The sequence below is a fragment of the Dama dama genome, chromosome 12, assembly GCF_033118175.1.
Source record: "Dama dama isolate Ldn47 chromosome 12, ASM3311817v1, whole genome shotgun sequence".
In the NCBI taxonomy this organism is placed as follows: domain Eukaryota; kingdom Metazoa; phylum Chordata; class Mammalia; order Artiodactyla; family Cervidae; genus Dama; species Dama dama.
Window position 1 is genome coordinate 86,336,710 of NC_083692.1, and position 22,686 is coordinate 86,359,395.

The window sequence follows — 22,686 nt, forward strand, 5'->3', positions numbered from 1 at the left end:
CCTAGGCCGATTCCCGCCCCCGGCCACACGCGGGACCCCAGCAGGCCGCAGCCCGCGTGGGCCCCACGCCGTGCGCCCCTCCCTCCGCCCCGCCGGCCCCGGCCCGGGGCCCCTCCTTCCCCGCCAGGACGCCCCGCCTCCCTCGCTCGGCCGCGCGTCTCGTGGTCCCGGCCCCCGCCGGCCCCACCCCGGCCCGCGCCTCGGGGCCGGCGCTCTCCCTCTTGCCCGCCCCAGCCCGCCCCCGCGCTGGATGTTCGCTTTCGCAGCCTTCGGCCAGCGGAACCTGTTTGCAGCTACCGGCGGCGGGGCGAAGGGCCTGGCCGGAAGGTTAGGCATGGAGGCGGCGGCTCGGAGGCGGCAGCACCCGGGAGCGGCGGGCGGCCCCAGCGCGCAGCCGGGCGCCTCCTTCCTGCAGGCCAGGTGGGCGCGCGCCGGCGGGCGGAGCGGAACCGCGGCCCAGCCACGTGATCGTGCGGGCGGGGGGTCGGGGCCGCGGACCCCGGTTGGGTCTTCCCGGCGCTACGCCTGCAGCTGCTCCCTCGCCCACTCGCCTGAGCCACGCCTCCGCGGCTTCTTGGGGGAACCCCGGGACCCAGGGAGTCTCAGCCGCGGCGATCAGCGGCCCCCGTGGCCGGGCCGGCTCCGGGACGATCGCTCATCTGGGATCCAAGAAACTCGGAAAGGGGGCGGTGGCGGCGAGCCCAGAGGACACCGCTGCTCACTAGGGCCCCCAAAGCGCCTGCAAGCCCCGGGCACCAACCCAAGTTCTCGGGGTCCTTCTAACCATGACTAGGATTTGGATCCTGGTGTTAACCGGAGGCTTACTCCTTGCCCCGAGGAACCCAGAATGTTGGGAATGCTAAGGGAAGAGACAGCGAAGTGTGGAAACTCCCCTCCAGAGAAAGAACGAGGAAGGGCTTTACCGACACGGTTGCTGTTCCCTTCTCTCAGCAAGGGGAAGTTACTGGTTTATGTATTGATAGTTGAGGCCAGGCGCTTGGGGCCGAGGAAGAGGTACAGAAGCCACCTTTTAATCTTCCTCTTCACTCTACCTTCATCGCGTTTTACAGGTCACAGACATTCATTGCATAGAGCGGGCATTCATTAATCATCTCGGGTGTGCCCCAGCGCTGTGCCAGGGGTGGGTAAAGTGAAGCCCGGAGGGCCCCACAGTCCAGTAGGACCTGGTAGGAACAGAGGCCAGGAGTTGAGAGATCGACTTGGAGGGCTTCCTGGAGGAAGTGGCGCTTAAGCTGCATCTCAGTACTCAGTAGGTGACAAGGGAATAAAGGCTATTTCAGCTCTGGGAAAGCTTGGAAAGGCAAGGAGTGCAGCTGTGCTGCTGCTTTCTGTGTGTGCAGTGGCAAGAGGAATATAGACTGTGAAGGGCCTTTAATGGCCGCAGAACTGGGACCAGAGTGGGAGCTTAGAGTGCAAAATTTAAGGAGAGGCTCACTCTTGGGACACTAGTGCTCAAAAATCCTCTGTGGCCCACCTGTACCTCCTTAAATGTTGGGTCCCATGTGTTTCACTTGCCTCACCCTAGTTCCTGCCCTAAATGGCAGGTTAAGGGTGCAGCTTTTGTTCTGTAGGGCACAGGGGAGCCACGAAGATTTTCAAGCACTGGTGTGCTGGGAGTCAGTTTTAGGAAGTTTGTGGTATGATTTGGGATAAGGGAGGAAATCTGAGAGACTCGGCTGAGAGTAGCTCTTCCTCCTGCTGCTAAGGCACATCTGTGCTCTGGATCCCCTACCAGTTGGGAGTCTTTGCCGTGACCTGTGGCCGTCCAGCTAGAACCGTCTGTGAGCCTCAGACATGGTCACCACTTGACTTGTGCAGTGTCTCCACATGCAGTGTCTTCCTCAGTCTTTTTGTGTTTTCTTATGTGGAAACTGAGACCTAGAGAGGTTACATAGTGCTGGCAAGAACCAGGGTGTAAACCGTGGGCTTCTGGTTTCTGTTCTTACTGCTCCACTCTGGCAGCTCAGGGGTGATGTTCCTCTCGACTCCTGCATGAGCTCATCACCAACCAGGATCTCCTGGGGATTGCATAAAGGGCTGGCTCGCTTCCGGGGTCTCTCTGCCCACCTCCCCCGCCCTTTGCCCCCCTGTTCTTGATCTCATTGCTGCACAAGACAGTAGGCAGAATCACCCTGTCCAACTCCTAGGATGCTTGGATTTCCTCTGCTCCATCCATGCTGTGCTTACACACCTCTAGTGACAAAGTGCTCACTCCCTATTCCAGTTTTCACGTGCTTTGTTAACAGTTTTTAGTCCATGCCCATGATTAAATAAAATTGCATAGACAGGCTTAGAGTAAAAAGCAGTGGTTCTTTTTCCACCTCTCTCTAGTACCAGAGACAACCATGTTAGCTTCTTTTAGCTGTTTCTATAAGAATTAAATTCATATTTCTCAATAATAGTAACAAATACTACATACATACCAATTTCTGTGGACCAGGCCCTGCTCTTAAGGAAAAAGGTTTTTGCGTAATTTAATTCGACCACAACTTTTTTTTTTCCAACCACAACTCTTGAAGTAGGATATACTATTATCCAACCACAGCTCTTGAATACTTGATACTATTATCCCCCATTTTACAGATGAGAACGTTGAGGCCCAGGAGGTAACTTGCTTATGATTTGGTTAGTGGTAGAGCTGGGATGTGAACCCAGGCAGGCTTCAGAGCCCACACACACAAGTTATGCTCAACTGCTATTTCTTAGTTTATCAATTTTTAGCCTCTGAAGCTAATGTTGACCTACTAATTATCCAGTTATAATTTGGTTTACTCTTCCTTCTCCACAAGATAGTTCTTTTTATCACCAGTTTTAGTTTTGCTCTTTGTTACCTCTGTAGCCTTAGGAAATATGTAATACCATTATTTCTGTTTTGGTCAACTATAAAGCAGTATCTTATAAAATAAAGTTTATTTATTGAAGTATAGTTAATTTAAAATAAGGGCAGTATCTCTTGATTCCTTCTTAAAAGGATACTGTTATTCTCCTACCCGAAGTTTTAGCTTTCTTTACCCTTTCCCCAGCTCCTGTCATCTATAGTTTTACTTTCAAGTGGTCAAGGTTGACAGTATTTACCTGATGTTTTTTAACCATAATTGCCTTCCATGTTTTGTTTGTGAATTAATTCTAAACTTTGAAAATCAATGTACGTTTTTATTCGTTAAGCCATGTAAATATTGTTCCCTTCAGAGTCCAGTAAGTTTAAAAATTACATTTGCTTTCTTACATTGCTTTTGTTTTTCCTGGGATTTCAAATTGCCTTTCCTTTTTTCCTCTTTTTTTTTTTTTTTTTGCTTTTGTTTTCTCATTTTTTGTTTGAAATTCTCATCATGTCAGGTGTTTCACCATTGTGCATATAGAACCCAAATCAGTCCCTCTATCGTCCCCATTCATAGCTCTCTGCTTGACTCCACGGTGGCTGAGACGCCTTCCTTTTCTGCCAGGCAGTCCTGCAGATACAACTGGCCGCTCTGAATATCTCATCTGTATGTTATGCGCTGTATGGTATGTGGTCTCCAACTGTCGTGGTATCCGTTTTCCCAGACAGTAGGCTTGGAAGGCTGCGGAGGAGTGAAAAGGCCATCCGTGTCTCGGGTTACCTGCCCCTGTGCTTACATTGTTCTCGGCAGGAGTTTCTGATGACTGGGGCCCGGAGCTGGCAGTCTGGGGGCTCCGTGTCTGTGGACTCAGGTACTTGGGTGAGCATGAGGATGCTCGTCCCCGGGACAGGGCTCGGGGAGAGGACACCGTCACGCTCCATGGTCTGCCCCCTGTGCTCAGAGTCCCAGCAGAAGAAAACAGACGCTCACCCGTCTTGATTCCCACGTTGGGGGTCAGCCTTGCACTTGCCCTTTTTCTTTCTGCTCTGCTCAGCCAGGCTGGACTCGCGGCAGGGATCCCTGTGGACTGAGGTGCCTCCTGAGGTGGAGGAGGAAACAGTCATGAGCCCTGAGTACGTGCTTGCTATCCACAGCTTCCAGAGACTCACACGAAGCGCTTCCCTGGCTTGCAAAATGCCTTTTATTTTCTTTACCATCCTGCTCTGACAGTTTCCAGAACAGAACACTGAGGACCTTTTTTTTTTCTTTAATGTTTATCTATTTATTTATTTGGCTGCACCAGGCCTTCATTGAAGCACACTGGATCTTCATCACGGTCTGTGGGCTCTTTAGTTTGGCATATGTGATCTCGTTCCCTGACCAGGGATCGAACCTGGGCCCCCTGCATTGGGAGCTCAGAGTCTTAGCCACTGGACCACCAGGGAAGTCCCAGCAGTGAAGACTGTTCTCCTTCTTCCTCATCTAAGCTCTTCAGGCCTGGAGGTTGTTCCTGCCTGCTTTTCGAGGCCTTGCCTTGATGGTCATGAAGGGGAAGGGCATAGTGGGACTTCTGTACCAGTCACTCATTTCATACTTATCTCAGACTGTCCTCACGGTTAGTCGTCTCTGAGCATCTGCCCAGTCTGAAGGCCCGGCAGCCGCTCCTTCTCTTCCCTCCACTAGTAAGCCAGGCGTCTCAGCTCCCCGCAGCGCCGTTCTCACTCCAGCCTCCAGGCTTTTGACGCTGCACTCACTGCTTTTCTGCCAACATGAATCCACCCACCCGTGTTTCCAGGCTCCATTCCTTCCTTCAGGCTTTGCATACTGCTCCAGGCCACACCGGTCCTTCTGTGTCTTGATCTCCTGATATATTCTATAGCTGATAGTGACTTGGAGCACAGGTCTCGAATCCATATAGACCTCGGTTTGAATTCTGTGCACTTCAGGACTCCTGGGTTGCGGAGTGACAGAAAGCCAATGTGAACTGCGACACCCTTAGCAAAAGGGAATGTCTTGGCTCTTGTGGCCAAACTGTTGCCTTGGGGATGCCTGGAAGTGGGAATGTGAACCCTCTCAGGCCTTTTCCTCCTCTTCTCTGCAGGGCCGCTTCATTCTTATCTGACTGTCCCTTGAGGCTGGTGCCTTGGCCACAGGCAGCCCCGGGCCCTCGGGCTCTCATCTTTAGCCCCAGAGCACAGAAAGGAGGGTGCTCTTTTCAACTCTGGTTAGAAAAGTCCCACTAGGCTGACCTGGGTTTTGGGCCTTCCCTCTGTCTCAGGGAACACCATCTTTGACCAGGAGGAGGAGGGAACCTGAAATAGTGTGACAGAAGGAATAGTTGATGCAGCTTCTTCTTAGGGCAGGTAACCTTGGTTAAGCCTTAGTTTCCTCATTTGTAAAATAGGGTAGCAGTCTCCTGGTATTGCTGTGGGGCTTAGATGAGATGGTGCTGGTGGAGCTTCTAGCATGGCACATGGTAAGTAGGCAGTGATCAGAGGGGATGGCCAGGAAGACTTAGCTGATCTGGAAAAACCCACTCCACCCATCCATCCTGCCACCAGAGGATAATGAGTTCCTCGACAGCTTGCCTTCCTGTCTCTGAGTTGCTCTAGCAACCCAGTGCGGACCATTCTTGGAATTGGCTGAAAAGGATCCCAGAAAATTACAGAAGCAATAGCAGTGCTGACAGAGGGAAACCTTCATGGTGCTTCTAAGCTAATGTTTGATTAGCCACTGAAATGAACGAGTAGGTGCATGCTAAGTCACTTCAGTCATGTCTGACTCTCTGCGACCTCTTGGACTGTATAGTCCACCAGGCTCCTCTGTCCGTGGGATTCTCCAGGCAAGGATACTGGAGTGGGTTGCCATTTCCTTCTCCAGGGGATCTTCCCAACCCAGGGATGGAACCAGGTCTCCTGAGTGTCCTGCATTGGCAGGGGTCCCTTACCACTAGTGCCACCTGGGAAGCCCTTGGTAGTACTATAAGTAACCGGTAACTGGGATTGTTTTATATTAGCCAGTAATCACTGAGCATAAATCAGGTACTGAGCTGAAAACTCTGGAGAATACAGGCCCTTGTCCACAGCTCCTGGTCTAGGCACTAACGGGGCAGTGTAACTCACACCTGAGTCATCTCAGGAGGAGGCGACTGTTTGTCATTGGAGGTGTGTGAGTAGTGGCAGGGATGCTCTAAAGAGGATTTGTACTCTGATGGGGAGATTGGTGAGTTGCAGGAACCTTAAAATCACCCTTCTTCTTGAGGGTCTCAGTAAGAGCAAAACTCCAGCTCTGTGATGTCATGGCCTGGGTGGGCGTTAGAGATGAAGTCCTCCCTGTAGTGGGCTTTGGGGAAAGCTCCGTCAGGGAAGCCGCCTTGGAGAAGGTGGCATGTTTCCTGCCCTTGAACTTCAGCTCACCTGTGAAGAGCAGATGGCTGACTGCTTTGCAGAAGGGATGGGCATCCAAAGATGGTGCTCTGCTTCTTGCCACATCCCCCCCATCACCTTATTCTTGCTGGCTTCCTCCTTAGGTTTTACTGTGGATTGGTGAGAGGAAGGACATTCCTGCCTCCGTTCCTACCTCCTCATCGTTCAGAAACCAAGAGAAAGGGAAGCCCCCCGTTCATCTCAGCCTATCGTCTATAAGTCACATTCTCACTGAGGGGCTCTTATTGGTCCATCTCAGGTCACACGCCCATCCCGTGAACAAACCACTGTGAATACAGTGTTGCTGTGTAGTCATAAAGTTGCGACTCTTCTGCCACCCCATAGACTGGAGTGTACCCATCTCCTCTGTCCGTGGGACTTCCCAGGCAAGAATACTGGAGTGGCTTGCCATTTCCTTCTGCAGGGGGTCTTCCTGACACAGGGATCAAACCCACATCTCGTCTCCTGTATTGGCAGGCAGATTCTTTACCACTGAGCCACCAGGGAAACCTGTGGCTGTAAGATTAGAGGTTAGAAACAGAAGCTCTGAAACGCAATCATCTGGGGCTCCAGTATTCTTGCCTGGAGAACCCCCACGGACAGAGGAGCCTGGCGGGCCGCAGTCCATGGGGTCACAGAGTCAGACGTAACTGGGCGACTAAGCACAGCACCGCGGCACTTAGGGTCTTGGGCTCAGCTTTTCACTTGTAAAATGAGGGTAATAGCGTAACCTCAGAGGCTTCCGTGAGGATTACGAGAGTTAAATGAGATGGTACATGTAAACAGCTGGAGTGGTGCCTAGAATACAGAAAATGTCCAGTGAAGCCTAGCTATCATCATCCGTCACCGTGTGGCATGCCTTTCAGCCACATTTGCATCCTCTGCCCCATCCGATCTCCCCGTCAGTCTAAAGGTTAGAGAGCCCAACCGTGATTGTATCTGTTGAGTATTTTCCTTCTTGGATCCTAGAGAAGCAACTGTCAGGGCAGACGGAGTCCATCTCCGGATCCCTTCCCCCAGGCCCCAGTACTTCCAGCAAAACCTTTTCCTAGAACTTAATCCCGTGTGTTTCCTCCTGCCCACAAATCCCTATGGCTTGTCCTGGTGGGGAATCTTCCCATGGAGGAGAGAGGGGCTGACTGCTTTCGTTTACATCTTTCCCAGGCACAGCGCCGTCAAGGCTGATGAGGCCGCTGGTACGGCTCCCTTCCACCTTGACCTCTGGTTCTACTTCACCCTGCAGAACTGGGTTCTGGACTTTGGCCGCCCCATAGCCATGGTGAGCGTGAAGCTGTGGATGGAACCCCCGACCGGCGTGTGGGGACAGCGTGATCTGAGTGATCAGAGTGACCTCAGACAAGTCCTTGCGCCTCCTGGTACACTGTGAGAATAGGCCTGGATGCGGTCCCTTAGTTCTATGGCTGTAACCAGGGTGGCAGCTGCCAGGGAGTGGGGGATCTGAGTCATACTGTGCCCCCCACCATCCGCGCCAGTATCTCACATTCAGGCTTACCCAAAGCACCAATTTGGACAGTGGACTATGGGAAAGGATCCCACCAGCCTTCCCTGCAGCCTAGGGATAGAATTGTGTTTTCTGGAGGTGAAGAGTATGGGCTGAGTGTGCATGTCATAGACTTGAGCCTGGTGAAACCGTCCCCTTCTCTCCAAGGCTACTCCATGCCTCAGTGTACAGTGGTGGCCTCTGTGGAGATGAACACTGGAAGAGCACTGAAGCCCCTCACTTGTCGTGAGCAGTTAGACAGCTAGATGAATAGACAGATAGGTAACAGAAGGTGGAAAAAAATTGAGTGAGGTATCACCATGTGCTGTTAATTTTTGCATGTGGGTGGTAAAAACAACAATATCCAGCACTGAAGCTGACACTTCGTACATGCTAGTGATAATGCAAAGTAGCGAAGTCCTTTGGGAAAGCAGTTGGTCAAGGTGATAACTAGTACTTAGATAGTGCCTAGCAAGATATGTCTCAGTATTCTTGTACTGAATGAATAACAATACTAAAAGTAAGCTAGAAATAGCAGTTAAGATCTTTATGTGTTTAAACTTCTTTAGTTCTCCCATCAATGCTATTGTTAATCTCAGTTTTATAGATAAGACTTGAGGACAGAGAGTGTAAATAACTGGCTCAGGGTCACCGAATCAGCAAGCGGAGGAGCCAGCATCTGCCACCCCCACCCCGACCTGGGCACTCTGGCCCCAGAGCCCACCACCCCTTTCCATTATGATTATATCCAGAACCCTAATATGTTCATCCTGCCTGGCTCAGTACGACCCTTTCCTAGAATCTGCCCTGAAGATGTAATCACTGAGACGACAGCCTCTGTACCAAGGGTGTTCACTGGAGTGTTGCTTACAGTGGCCAAAACCTGGCAGGGACTTCCGTGTCCAGCAGCGGGGACTGGGTAAATCAGCTTTGCTGTATGTAGGATAGAGGATGCTACCTGGGCAGTGAACAGGAATCGTGGGTACTACAGAGCATCCCGGAATGTTTAAGGAGAAAACAGATGCCTGGGTGGCATGCATATGGACTGGCTGTCAGTCAGTAACAGCCCTAACCATCTTGTATACGTGGGATCCAAGACTTCAAGGGGATGAAAGAAAGCTTCTGGCAGTGGTTTCAGGGAGGAGGTATGGTGGATGTTGAGTCTCCTTTCTGCAGGCTTTTGGTAAGGTTTACAAGTTGTTTTTTAAATGTAGGTGAAAGAAAAAGGACTGAGCCAGAAGTCAGGGCACCAGTCAGGTTTGTAGGTGATTTGGGGCAAGTCAGGGTCATCTGGGCTTTGGTTCTCTCATCTGTAAGAAGACTGGTTGGACCAGCTGACCTGAGCTGAAGGTTCACTTACCAGGGGACAAAGGAGCTGCCCATCAAACTGGTGTTCTGGGGAGAGGGGAGATGAGGCCAGGGTAGCTCGTGGCTCTCCTCACTCACTAGGACGCAGCCTCATCTGGCCTAATAGGGCTCGCCGGTGGGGCAAATCACCTCCCGCCATCCTGCTCAGAATTGCTGTGGCCACTGTAACCCCAAGTGGGCTCAGTAGGAGCATACATCTGAACAGGGCCAGTGTATACATGAGCTTTTCAGATGGATACATGATAGTCTCAAATTTGTAATAACTACAGAATAAAACCTTTTACAAGTTATAAAAGTAGTCATAGTTATATAACAAGTTATATAAAAGTATGTCATAGTTACATAACAAGTGAGTTCATACCCAGTAATATAAAGAAGTATGAGACTCTCCCTTTCCTAGTCCCACTTCTGAGTGTTTGGGGCACATCCTTCCACTCCTTTCTCTATTCATGCAACACATATGTGTACATCCTTCCCCCCCTCCCCCCACCCAAAATGAGATTTTACTTTATACCTTAGTCTACAACTTGCTTGTTTTACTTTAGACTGTATCGTGGATATCTCTTCATGTCAGCACATATGAGGTGTCATTTCTGTTCGTGGTTGCTTAACCTTCTGTAATAAAGATGTGCTGTAGTGTATTCAAGTAGTCCTGTTTGGTTGAAGAGTTGGCCTGTTTCTGATTCTTTGCTATCACTGAGTGTTTCAGCCAGCTATATATCTTGCTGTAGATAAAGCTATTGAGATGTCCGCACAGCAAGTAAGAAAGAGATTGAGATTCCTGTCTCCTGGGAGATTTATTTCTGCAGGTTGGTTTTATCCAGCACATTTTTTAATTAAGAGAAATAAACATTTAAATTTTTATTGAAATTTATGATCATTACAGGTGTTCATTGGTAGATTCTAGAGGTATAGTTTGGCAGGGCAGGGACTGGGAAGTGTTGTGATCTTGCATAGGAGTTGTCACACTAACCCTGACAAGGCTGGAACTTACTGGGGTAGACCAGTAGGAAGAACAAGGGAATTCCAGACAGAGGAATGGGCCTGGCCTATCTCAGGGAAGGTATGAAAGGAAGAACTGAAGCTACTTTGTAGAACTCACATATTTTCTCCTTTGTTTCGTAAGGTATAGTTCCGACCTGATTTGGAAGTGGTTCATCTGCTCAGTGGACAGAGTGTTTTTCCACACCTGGGTGGTCAGGATTTCTTGTCATCATTCTAATGAGCCAGATCACTAAGGGTCCATGTAGACCATCTGGGCCACATTTCATGTTACAGATGGGGAAACTGAGGCATGAAGAAGGGAAGAACTTGCCCCAGGGTCACCCAGAAAGTTTTTGGCATAATTGAGTCCCAAAGGATCTTCCAACTCCCAGGCTGGTACCCAGGGACCTTTGTTTAGTATCCACAGGGAGAGGGACACAGGGTCAGACCCTGGTTTTGTACCTACTGTGTGACTGGGGACCAGTCTACCTTCTCTGGGACTCAGTTTGAAAACACCTTCACCCCAGTGCTGCCGAGAGGATTCCAGGAGATCACAGAAAGAACGCAGTGTGCACAGAGGCAGTTCTGAGGGCCGCGTGGGTCATGCCTGGTAAACTGCACTCTCCACTTGCTCCCCAGCTGGTGTTCCCTCTCGAGTGGTTTCCGCTCAACAAGCCCAGCGTGGGGGACTACTTCCACATGGCCTACAACATCATCACGCCCTTCCTCCTGCTCAAGGTAGGATCCCAGGGCCCCTCCTCTCCCTTCCCACCCTTTCTCTGCCCTGCTGCCGAGCCCTGGGAGTGCCCTGAATCAGGCTGTCCCCTGCCTGACTCTGGGGGAAGAAGGCTATGACAGAGGGGACGTGTCAAGGGCCTGAGGGCCCCAGGGGAGGCCGGCTGCCTATGCCGGGAGGGATGGAGCAGGCTTCCCCAGGGAGGGGCGTGTGATTTGGGCCTACCCGGTGTGCCTGGGGGTGAACTGGAGAGACCTTCAGGCGGGAGTATCTGAAAACAAGGCCGGTCTTGAGGAGCCCTGTTTGGGGAGGGTGAGGCAGGAATGGCCGGGTTGCTCGGGGAGAGGTCGGGGACCAGTTGGGCAGGCAGGTGGGGGCCGGAGGCAGGAAGGGCAGCGATGCAGGGTGAACTCTCTCCTCCGGACCGAGAGCCCTGACTTTGAGACACCACTGGGAACACAGAACTGTCTCCTGGAGAGCTCTCTGCTCTGCTGGCTTTGCACTTTGCCAAGTAAGGGCTCTTAAAACTACTGCCATTTACTATCCCCGTCCTTTTGTTTTTAGAGAGACATTTCCAAACTTCCCTGGTGGCTCAGACGGTAAAGCATCTGCCTGCAATGTGGGAGACCCGGGTTCAATCCCTGGGTCGGGAAGATCTCCTGGAGAAGGAAATGGCAACCCACTCCAGTATTCTTGCCTGGAAAATCCCATGGATGGAAGAGCCTGGTAGGCTGCAGCCCTACCAGAGTCACAAAATGTCAGACACGACTGAGTGACTTCGCTTTCTTTCTGTCAAAGTAGGGGAGGTATAATCTCTGAATTCGGAGGGGTCTTTAGTTAAATAACTTAGTTTCAGAAACACCTGCCCCACATTTTTGTCTGTGTGGCTCAGTTGCTCAGAAATGGGAGCAGCCCAGCCTCAACAGGCCAGCCCAGCCACTCAGAAGCAGAACTAGGGGTGGTGGGAGGTCAGGGCCTGGCTTGCCTGTGTGGAAGGCCTGGCTGTTATCTCTAGCATGGTATATGGGTGTGTTTAACCTTGGGCAATGAGCTGGCCCTGGAGAGTGTGTTTCCTCTTGGGCCAAAGAGGGTGCTCTTCCCCAGTGCCTGCTGGGTTCACAGGGATCATGTGAGATGACAGGCTGGACTGACCCCCCTAAAGGGAACCCATGTGAGAGGGGCTTTCTGGCTGGTGGCATCCATCCCACTCGGGGTGTGAGGGGGGCAAGCAGAGGGTGTCTGCTGTGGTGACGGCGTCGGGGGTCATGCTGTGGGGCCTCCCTCTGACCTCAGCTCATCGAGCGGTGCCCCCGCACCTTGCCACGCTCTCTGATCTACGTCAGCATCATCACCTTCATCATGGGGGCCAGCATCCACCTGGTGGGCGACTCAGTGAACCACCGCCTGATCTTCAGTGGCTACCAGAACCACCTGTCGGTCCGTGAGAACCCCATCATCAAGAATCTCAAACCAGAGACGCTGGTGAGCCCCCACCTCCACGGTGCAGCCTGTCCTGGAGGCCAAAGACATTGCCTACCCATCACAGGTGCCCCAGATAGAGCAGGTCGCCCCCCCACCCCCACCCCCGAACCCCAAGCTAGGATGCCCCAACTCAGATCCCCTCCTCCCGGTAGGGAGGGACTGGGGGCATTTGAGGGAGGCATGGGCAGTCAGGGGGAGGGTAGCCTGGGGGCTGCGTGGGCCCGACACCCTTCCTGAAGCCCCACCCTCTCTGCTCCCCCAGATCGACTCCTTTGAGCTGCTCTACTACTACGATGAGTACCTGGGCCACTCCATGTGGTGAGTGATGGGGCCGCTGGCCCTGGTGACGCTGAACAAGGGGCTCCCGGGTCTCGAAGCGTCCAGCCCAGCCGCTGGAATGGCGTGTTCTTCCCCAGCGGGGGGCGCTGTCGCTCCTCTGGCGCCCGCCTCGCCGCCTTCCGCGCCCACCAGCCCGCAGTATCCGCGGCGGCCACTAGAGGGCAGCGAGCGGCTGTCCTCCCTGGGCCGAGGCTGCAGCGCCGGTAAACAACTCCCCCCACCCTGGGGATGAGGATGGGGACCCGGAGGCAGGGAGGAAGCCGAGGAGGGCCGGCTGAACCAGGCTGGGGGCGAGGTGGGAGTAGGGGTGCTCCTAGTGCCCCCCTCCTCCGAACCCCCCCGGGAGCGCCTTCCTCCCGCCCCTTCACCCCACAGTGGAGGAAACCTCACGAATGTGGGTTCAGCCACAGCAGATGCGGCCCGGGCTGGGGGCAGTCGTCTGTTCCAGACCCCACTTCATCCCGGGATGAGCTGGGGCCGGTGGGAGGGGCTTTGCCCACCGGCCGACAGCTGGTGCCAGAGCCAACCCTGGACGTGGGTGGCCCCACTCCCGAGTGAGGTGGGCTCGCTCATGTCACACGGGCGCTACATTGTATTTCTGGGTTCTGTTTTAGGGACTAGAAAGTCCGGGAATCCTTGCACAGACAGGCCTCTTGCCAGTTCTCCCTGGCCTGTGCCAGGAGACCCTTCCCATGGAAGGCTGGGGAAGGGAGGAGGAGAGGTGTACAGGGGAAATGAAAGGGCAGCTGAGGGCTGGGAGGGTGTGGGGGCCGGTGAGGGGAAGGTGGGGAAGGAGATGAGTGGGGGTGGGAACAGAAAGGGGGTGTTGTGCGAGCTGGCACGGGCGTGCGGGGAAGCAGCGTGTGTGTATGTGTGTAGAGAGGGGAGAGGGTGGTACCTGGGTGAGCCATGCGTGGAAGGGGGTGAGGCTGGGAGCTGGGTGTGAGTGAAGGAGCATCACAGAGCTCCTGGGAGACCCCCGGCACGTGCTATTCCTCCCCCCACCTCTTTTTTTTCCCCAAACTGGGACCTCGGGCCTGTCCCTCCTCGATCCTGCACCCTTTTCCAGGGCAGTGAGGGGCTGGGGCTGCTGGTCTTGGGGTGAGTGCGTGGGGCAGAGAGAGAGAGAGAGACGTGCACACACGCGGGGAGTGAGTGAGGAGGCCGGGACAGTGGGAGGAGGCCCCCCTGCCCATGGCTTGGATCTGCAGGCCTCGTCTTCCTTCCTAGACCCCCTGCCCGGGAGGGGCTGGGAGTGCCCTCACCCAAACCAGGCGTTTCTGTGAACTGTGAAGTGAGACCGCAGAGGGTGGTGCAGGCAGCCAGTCCTAGGACAGCCGATGGGCGGGCAGGCGGCCGAGCCGCTGAGCACCGGCTTCCCTGTTGCAGGTACGTCCCCTTCTTCCTCATCCTCTTCATGTACTTCAGCGGCTGCTTCACTCCCACCGAAGCTGAGAGCTCAATGCCAGGGGCAGCCATGCTCCTGGTGGTGCCCAGCGGCCTGTACTACTGGTGAGTGGATGGCAGGCCTGGGGTGGCAGGGAGGGGGCCTTAGTGGTCCAGTCAGGGAAAATGTGCTCCCGACCACGGAGCTGCTGTGTGGGCCCCGGTGAGACACCTGCTGGGGTTCCTGCTTCCTCCTCTTCAGTGGGCCTGGGACAGTGCCTTCTGGTGGCCGCTCCGTGACCAGGAAGGCAGGCCTGAGTGTGACCTCTCTACACTCGGGGTGTGACCTCAGGGCCCATAGAATCCACGTCGAGGCATAATTTCTGTGTGTGCTTCGTTGCTCAGTCGTTCCAGCTCTTTGCGAGCCTGTGGACTGCAGCCCACCAGGCTCCTCTGTCCACAGGATTCTCCCAGGCAGGAATACTGCAGTGGGCTGCCATTTCCTTCTCCAGGGGATTTTCCCAGCCCAGGGATTGAACCTACATCTCCTGTGTCTTCCGCATTGCAGGCGGATTCTTTAATGTCTGAGCCATCGGGGAAGCCCTGGGGAGGGCTGTAGAGCAGAAGCCTGTAGAGCCTGCAGGGTGGGGGGTGGGGGGCTGATTTCCCCTCTGTGAGATGAGGATGATACCAGGCTGTCTCCCTTTGGGGACATGGTGAGAACCCAGAGAGAGGGGCTCCTAAACTATGAAGCATCATGGAGAGGACAAGGATACTTACGGGGGAATCCCATGGCCTCAGGGCTTCCCACCTGGTTTCCTCTTCCCATTCCAGAGGACCAGGCCTCAGCCAGGCTCTTCCTTTTCTTCTGTCACTTCTGCTCTAGAGTCAGGCTCCCGGGGATTGTGGGTGTCTTAGAAAGGGTGGGTGTCCTAGCCCTTCTCTAAGGGGAAGCCTCCAGCCAAATGAAAAAGGCCTCCTCTCCTGGGGCCTTCTCCCCCACCTCCAGGGGCTGCCCCTGACCAGCAGTGGGGATCCATGAGGGTGAATCCATATGCCCCCTGAGGACCGGATTGGAAGGAATGGGTGACAACCACAGCTGGAGGGAAAGAGGTGGGAAGTGAGAAGAAGCTCCGCCCATTCTTAGCCAGGGTGTGTCAATGCAGTGACAGCTACAGGGGGCCCTTCACTGATCAGTGTGCCTTTCCAAGTACACAGTTCTCATCAGTAACCTTGAGAGCTAGGGCTGTTTATGCCCCCTTTGTGAGTAAGAAAACAAAGGCTCCAATATGTCATGTAAATTCTGCCACTCAGTTGCAGAGCTCTGCAGTCGCTTGAGTGGGATGGGTCAGCATGGTGGTTCTCTCGAGGCAAGGGAGTAGATGAGATAAGCTCTGAGAAGCCCTCCAGCAGGTGTTACTGCATTCCTGGCCGTGTGCTAGGTACCGCCATGAGAGCTGGAGGGAGCCCTGGGGGATGAGACCGTGTCCCAGCCTTCAAGGAGATAGTCAGGACAACCCCATAAACTGAAACTCCATCCCCAACTCAGATGCCTTTAGGAACTAAACTGGTGATAGAAATGCATCAAGTGAGGCAGTAGGGAGTGGTGGGGACCGAGGCAAGCTGCAGAACCATGCTGTCTAAGCAGCTGCTTTCTCCTCATCAGTTATTGTCACGTGGGAATACAAACCTAACGTTAGCAGGGAAATCAGAACTCCATGTGGGCAGGTCATCTGTTATTTAAATGTTGGCAACAAACTCGACCTTTTGAAAAATAGTAATTCTAGAAGCCAAATCCTAATGCTGTGTACAGGCCGTGGCTCAGAGTGGACCCCTCACTCAATGTGCTCTTCTGACCGGCTGGGAGGGTGGCCTGGTGCCTGGGTAGAGGGCAGGACGCTGGGCAGGAGGGGCTGTCATGGCACCCCCACCCCTCACTGCCCGTCTGCCTCCTCAGGTACCTGGTCACTGAGGGCCAGATCTTCATCCTCTTCATCTTCACCTCCTTCGCCATGCTGGCCCTCGTCCTGCACCAGAAGCGCAAGCGCCTCTTCCTAGACAGCAATGGTCTCTTCCTCTTCTCCTCCTTCGCCCTCACCCTCCTGCTCGTGGCGCTCTGGGTCGCCTGGCTGTGGAATGACCCCGTACTCAGGAAGAAGTACCCGGGTGTCATCTATGTCCCCGAGCCCTGGGCCTTCTACACCCTGCACGTCAGCAGCCAACACTGAGTCCTGGGCACCGGCCCCTGGTGCTCTGTGGGTGGGAGATGGATGGTTGAGCGTGAGTGTGGGGAGTGTGTGCGTGTGTGCACCCACTGGGGATGGACGGCCGAAGGAGTCTGAGTGTGTGCGTGTGTGCACCCACTGGGGATGGATGGTCGGAGATGTCTGAGTGTGGGGAGTGTGTGCACCCACTGGAGATGGACAGCCGAAGGTGTCTGAGTGTGGGGAGTGTGTGCGTGTATGCACCCACTGGAGATGGACGGCCGAAGGTGTCTGAGTGTGGGGAGTGTGTGCGTGTATGCACCTGCTGGGGATGGACGGCCGAAGGTGTCTGAGTGTGTGTGAGTGTGCACCCACTGGGATGGATGGCTGAAGGTGTCTGAGTGTGTGTGAGTGTGTGTGTGTGCGCACCCACTGGGGATGGACGGCCGAAGGTGTCTGAGTGTGTGTGAGTGTGTGTGAGTGTGCACCCACTGGGATGGATGGCTGAAGGTGTCTGAGTGTGTGTGAGTGTGTGTGTGTGTGACTGTGTGTGCACCCACATATGTAGCCTGCAGCTGAGAGCGTGGGTGAGAGTATCCTGGTGCCTGTGGATAGGGGTGTGTGTGTCTGTGTGTGTCTGTGTGTGTCTGTGTGTGCGCATACGGAGAGCATCGCTGTGAGGCTGAACTGTTTTGGTTAAGTTTCCATTCGATTTAGCTTTTTTCATGATGGGACATAGTCTGAGGCAGTGTGTCCAGCCCAGGAGCTGGGCCCGGCTTTCCCATGCCGGCTGGAGCCGGGCCTTCTCTCTCTCACTGCTCAGGGCCGTCTCTTCCTGGGCGTCTTCTGGTGGCCGTAGGGGTGAGGTCTGGGTGGGGCAGAGGTCAGGAGGGAAACTTGGCCTGTCACCTACCACCTGGCTCACTCCTCAGACCCCCTGACCCTGAGGGCAGGTCGCAGGGGTTCCGTGAACTTGCTGTGTAGCCATTTGCAATGCACCCCCTTCCCTGGGCCACGGTTGCAGCAGACGGGCCGACGGGTCCCCAGTCGGCTGTGGGCTGGTTGCCGTCTCCTCTCAGGGCAGCCTTGGGAGGTGTGGATGGTTCCTCCTTGTCCCTGCCTCTTCAACGCTGGGGGGTACGTGCACCCCAGATCCTCACCCCGCCGCAGGCCGCATGGGGTGGGGAGCCAGAGCCAGCCCTCCCCCAACCGCCGGCCTGATCTCGGGGTCTGGCTGTGGTCGTTCCCGGCCGCCTTCCTCTCCCGGGAACTCGGTCTGTGTCCTGCCTTCAGGATCGTGGCACCCGCTTGGTTTACCTGACCAAGGTTTCTGAGCGGCCGCTGAAGGCAGAGAGTTCTCCGGTACTTGCACTCACCAAGGCGGACATCGTGGGGCTCTTGTCAGCGTGTCTCAGCCTGAATCCACGCCTGCTGCCCGCGGCCCTGCTCCCAGGAAAGGGGGCCTTGTTCTGGCAAGACGCCCCCTCCCCAGCACTGGGGCCAGGTCTCCTCCCGCGACTGCAGGCACGCAGCCTCACGTCCCAGCACTGCTGGCCTGCATGCGTGCGAGGGGCTCTGGGGGGCCTGCCTCACCTCCCCTGCCCTCCCTGCCCATCCTGTGCTCTCAGGGACTCTGCCTCAAACCCTCCTTTCACGCAGGGGTCCCCCAGCCCCGGTCAGTCCCCGTCTGCTGGCAGCATCAGGGGTGAGCAGTGTGAATAAAGGCGGTGTGGAGCCAAGCCCCACTGGCTGCAGCTGCTTCCTTGGGATGTGAATTTGGGAGGCCGGAGGAGGAGGGTCCCTGGAGCAGGGGAGGGAGTGGGCGGTCTGGGGCCTGGCAGGAGCCCTGGGCTGACCCCAAGGGCCTGCTCAGCCCTGTCCGGCTGGAAGCAGGGGCTGCTACTGCCTGCTGGCTGTCTGTGCTACTTAGTATGATGCTGAGTTTGGGGGGTCACCAGCAAGAAGGGCTTCCTCTAGGTCCCAGGTCTCTTCAGAGGAGGCTGAGGGTCACGGGGGTGGGGCCGGCAGAGGGCGTCTGCAGATGGAGCCCCCAAGCTGTGCTGCTAGTGCCTTCAGGAAACTGAAGCAGAAAGGGTGTCCTTTGGGGGGAGGCGGGGGGCCGGTTTGTGGGAGGCTGGCACTTAGCCTTGGGCAAATCACATGACCTGCTCTGCTTTTCCCAGGCATCTTTTACACCCATGAGAAGTTAGTGACATCCGCCCCCACCGCCTTGGGAGTAACAGATGCCCGCTGTCCTGCTCAGTAGCTCCTGCTCAGGATCTGGGATGAGGACGGCCCTTCTGGCTTGTTGGGCCCCCTGGCTTCTGGGATCTGAAATAATGAAGTTTGTGATTTCACTTCCGTGGTGGGGATGTATTGAAACTTGTTTAGATGCTAAGTCATGTCCTACTCTGCGACACCATGGACTGTAGCCTGTCAGGCTCTTCTGTCCATGGGATTTTCCAGGCAAGAATAATGGAGTGGGTAGCCATTTCCTTCTCCAAGGGGTCCTCCAGGCGATCTTCCTGACCCAGAGATTGAACCTGCATCTCTTGCGTCTCCTGCATTGGCAGACATTGGCAGGGAAGCCCAACTGCCTTCAATCAAAAGGACCCCATGGGTTTCACTTCCCCAGAGTGGGAGCTGGATGCTGAGGGCGCTGTCTGCTGCCCCCAGTGTGGGTGGCTTGTGCCCCCCCTCACTCAGCGGTTCATAATCTGCACAATCTTAGTTCAGTAAGCCAGCTCCAGCCTTGGCCTCTCAAAGCACAAGGGCCCCCACCTTCCCAGTAACCTCAATTCTTCCCTACGTTGATTCCATGTTTCCTCCAAAGCCTGTCCCAGGCCCGTTCTCCATACAAGGACTTAATGGATATCACCTAAGTAGGCACACATCTGATTGTGGGGTCTGAGGCTTACATAGTTTTGAGTGTGCTTGATAAGAAAACTTAAAGTGAATAAAAATTAGATATGAAAGAATATTTAGAATGGGAAAGATATCACAGTAAATTATTGGAGCCTTGGAGATTCATGTCCCTCTTGACCGAGATCTCTTTGGGAAGTTTCCTGAAAATGTTTCCCAAGAAATATAGGCACATGGATAGTGGGTCTGGGGTGATCGCGCTGGTGGACAGCAGTGACTGGCCTGTAACAGCATCTGGATAAATCCCGAGGAAACCACGAGAGGGCGTGCTGGTGGCTGCACGCCCCCTATGGGGAAAGGGCTGCAATAGTGACCTAGGAAACCACTTTATGGGCCATGAGAATCAGGAGCTGGCCTATAAAAGATGACATAGACACTGGCATTTCCACCTGCCCTACAACCCTCCTCCCTTGCTGCTAGGCTAAGCGGAAGGACAGATGGACTACTTACTTAAACCAGCAAATGAGACAGGAAATCCGCTCTCTGACATGTGAACTAGGAGGCTAACTCAAGCCTCCCACATTAACTGAATATGCCAGGAGCATTCAACCCAGAGACTACGCCATGGTAACCCCAAAGCAACTAGTCAGCACCATCCAAGTCCAACTGTTTTTGTCCTGACCACAGGACCTACTCCCAGGGGAACACGGTGTACCATGGCCTGGGACTGGCAGGTAAGTTTCTGATGGTGTGGGTTTGCCGCTTCGTGGGGAATAGGATTAGAAAGGGTCTTACAGACTTAAGCTGTCCTCCACTCAGCCCCAGCTGAGACCACTACTGAGGTCACTCATCCAGGCCTCTACTGGAGAAAGTCACCATTCTATGACCCCTAGGGTCTGTCAGACCCCCTCTCCAGGTTCCGGCACCAGCTGTGGGGACTGCAGGCTGGGACGCCGACCGCGGGCTGGGGTGGTGTGATCTCAGAATGCTGTCACTGCTTGTGTGTGGCTTCATGGCCACGATCTCTCTGTACTGTGCCTATTAAGCATCTTACGTTTCTTCCCTAGCCTGAGCAGAGGGAATCTGGGGACCAGGTGACTGTGCTGGCCTCACCATTTTATTTATGTGTTTATGGCAGCGCTGTCTTTGTTGTTGCGCATGGGTTTTCCCTAGTTGTGGAGAGTGGGGGCGACTCTTTAGTTGCAGAGCACGGGCTTCCCACTGCAGTGGCTTCTCTTGTTGTGGAGCACAGGCTCTAGGCACGCGGATTGCAGCAGTTGCAGCCCAGGGGCGAATCAGTTGTGACTCTCAGGCCCTGGAACGTGCAGGCTGCAGTGGTTATGGTGCAGGGGCTTAGTTGCTCTGAGACATGTGGGATCTTCTGGGACCTGGGATCAAACTCATGTCCCGTGCATTGGCAGGTAGACTTCCCACCACTGAGCCACCTGGGAAGTCCTGGCCTCACCACTGGTAGGTCTGACTGCAGGGTCTCCCTCCTGTGGACTGCCACGAAAAATTGAGCCAAAGTTGGCCCATCTCTTGGGGAATTAACTATCTTTAGCACACTTTGTGTCTTACTCTTGATTGCATGTGTGTGCTCAGTCATGTCCAACTCTTTACGACCCCATAGACTGTGGCCCGCCAGGCTCCTCTGTCCATTGGATTTCCCAAGCAAGAATACTGGAATGGGTAGCCACTTCCTACTTACTCCAGGGGATCTTCCTGACCCAGGGATCGAACCAATGTCTCTTGTGTCTTCTGTGTTGGCAGGCGGATTCTTTACCACCGCACCACCCGGGAACTCTTGGTATTCTTCCAGCTACTGTTATCATGGGGTTGCAGAAGAATCGAAAACAGCTTAGAGACTAAACAGCAGTAACAACAATCTGTAATTATATTTGTGATATCCGGTTGCAATGCCCCTCTGCACACCTGACCCCAGGAACATCTCAGAAGAGGGGCAGGGCCAGGATTATAAGTCACGCCAGATGTGTGGGCGTGTATGGCCAGGCCACTCAAGATGGCTCTTCATTTGCTCTCTGTGTATCTCCTGCTCCACCAGTCCCTACTTCACTCACAGGACCATCCAATCCTCTTAATCATAGGCCTTTATCAGTGACTGTCCACACGCTTGCCCGTGCCCCCGGCTGGTTTCCCTGGTAACTGATGAGCCCCTCTGAAGTCAGTGCTCTGTAACTGGTAGCCGCCGCCTCCAGAGTAGCAGAAGGCCCTGCCGTGTCCTGCCTGCCATCTGCCGTCCACAGTGGCGTGTTGCTCCAGGATGTGGTTTCAGATACGTAAGATCCCCCCATCTGATAAGTTGTTGTCTCTGTCTCCGGGATCTTTTGTCTCGAGGCTGGGCTACTACAAGGCTTGCAGGACCTTGGGGGTACAGCCCAGTGGTCATGTCTCCCCCAGGAGCCCCTTTCCAAATACAGGGTGATTCCAAGTGAGCCCTTGACCTGGCCCTTCCAAGGCCCCACCTGATGTCCCCTCTCCTCTTCTTCCTGTAAGGCTGATAGAAGCTCCCTCCTCTCCTGTTCCCAGCAGCCTTCCCTCTTCTCAGCCCCAACTGGGAGGAGTCAGAAACCTCCAGCTAAAACTCTCTGGGTCTCAAAATGGGTGTGAAGTAGAGGAAAAGAGAACCTTTCACAAGGAAATGGTCAGGGGACAAAGACCCCCCCATCCAATCCATGTGACTTCTACAAGTTACCAACAGGTCCCTCTGCAGACATGCAGCCCTTTGCAGGACCCACTGGTCCCCAGACCAGGAGCCCTGGTGCAGTGCACAACCTGTGTGGCCGCACCTGCCGGTCCTGGCGGGGTGGGTGGGCCCTGGAGTCAGAGCCCCAGGGGCAGGGCAGCCACCAGCTGTGGGCACGGGATACAGTAGGGATCTGGGAGAAGAGGGGGGACCCAGCTGTGCCCGGCACCGCAACCCAACCCCCTTCACTTTTCAGTGGGTGAGGGGAGGGGTGGCCTGGGGACAAACTGCTGAGGAATGGGAGAGTCAGCAGCTTCTGCTGGAAGGGGTGGGAGCTACAGTGGGGAGTAGAGGGGAAGGAAGAAAAGGGGAGCCTTCCTGACCAGGAAAGTCATTGAAGAGGTCTCCCTCTGAGTACCCTGGGTTGCCAGGGGTTGTGGTGGGGCCAGAGACCCCACCATGGGCACCTACCACACCCCCAGAAGGAGGGGAGGGAACTGACTCAAGCTGAAAACTGGCCATCTGGCCACTGACTCTCAACATAAGGCCAGGATGCTGAGGCACAGGGCTGTGGAATGGGCACCGAGGTCTTCCTCGGGGGGCCTTTCTCTCCTGTGTGCGGCGTCCAAGGCTCTGGCGGAGGAGGTGGCCGACACTGGGCTGTGGTGTCACGTGAGTTTTCTTCCCACATTAGAAAGCAGAGACATTACTCTGTCAACAAAGGTCCGTCTAGTCAAGGCTATGGGTTTTTCCGTAGTCGTGTGGGGATGTGAGAGTTGGACTGTGAAGAAAGCTGAGTGCCTAAGAATTGATGCTTTTGAACTGTGGTGTTGGAGAAGACTCTTGAGAGTCCCT

General features: G+C 54.7%; 1 protein-coding gene and 1 non-coding gene across 4 annotated transcripts; one reads left to right on the forward strand and one right to left on the reverse strand.

Annotated features, from left to right (window-relative positions):
• Nucleotides 1-213: 213 nt before the first annotated feature.
• Nucleotides 214-22,164, forward strand: CLN6 (CLN6 transmembrane ER protein). 3 transcript variants are annotated; one of them, XM_061157992.1, is made up of 8 exons: nt 223-420; nt 7,430-7,544; nt 10,758-10,856; nt 12,148-12,336; nt 12,599-12,654; nt 14,065-14,187; nt 16,019-19,861; nt 20,898-21,030. In XM_061157992.1, the coding sequence occupies exons 1-7, from the start codon at nt 251-253 to the stop codon at nt 16,287-16,289; spliced, it is 1,023 nt and encodes a 340-aa protein (XP_061013975.1). In that variant the 5' UTR covers nt 223-250; the 3' UTR covers nt 16,290-19,861; nt 20,898-21,030. The 3 variants fall into 3 exon arrangements, with proteins under 3 accessions (XP_061013977.1, XP_061013975.1, XP_061013976.1); XM_061157993.1 differs by lacking the exon at nt 20,898-21,030 and having other exon boundaries at nt 16,019-17,970; nt 18,449-19,861; XM_061157994.1 differs by lacking the exon at nt 16,019-19,861 and having other exon boundaries at nt 214-420; nt 20,898-22,164.
• TRNAG-CCC (transfer RNA glycine (anticodon CCC)) lies at nt 4,213-4,285 on the reverse strand. The gene has a single exon. It is a non-coding gene; the product is annotated as a tRNA-Gly (tRNA).
• Nucleotides 22,165-22,686: the final 522 nt, after the last annotated feature.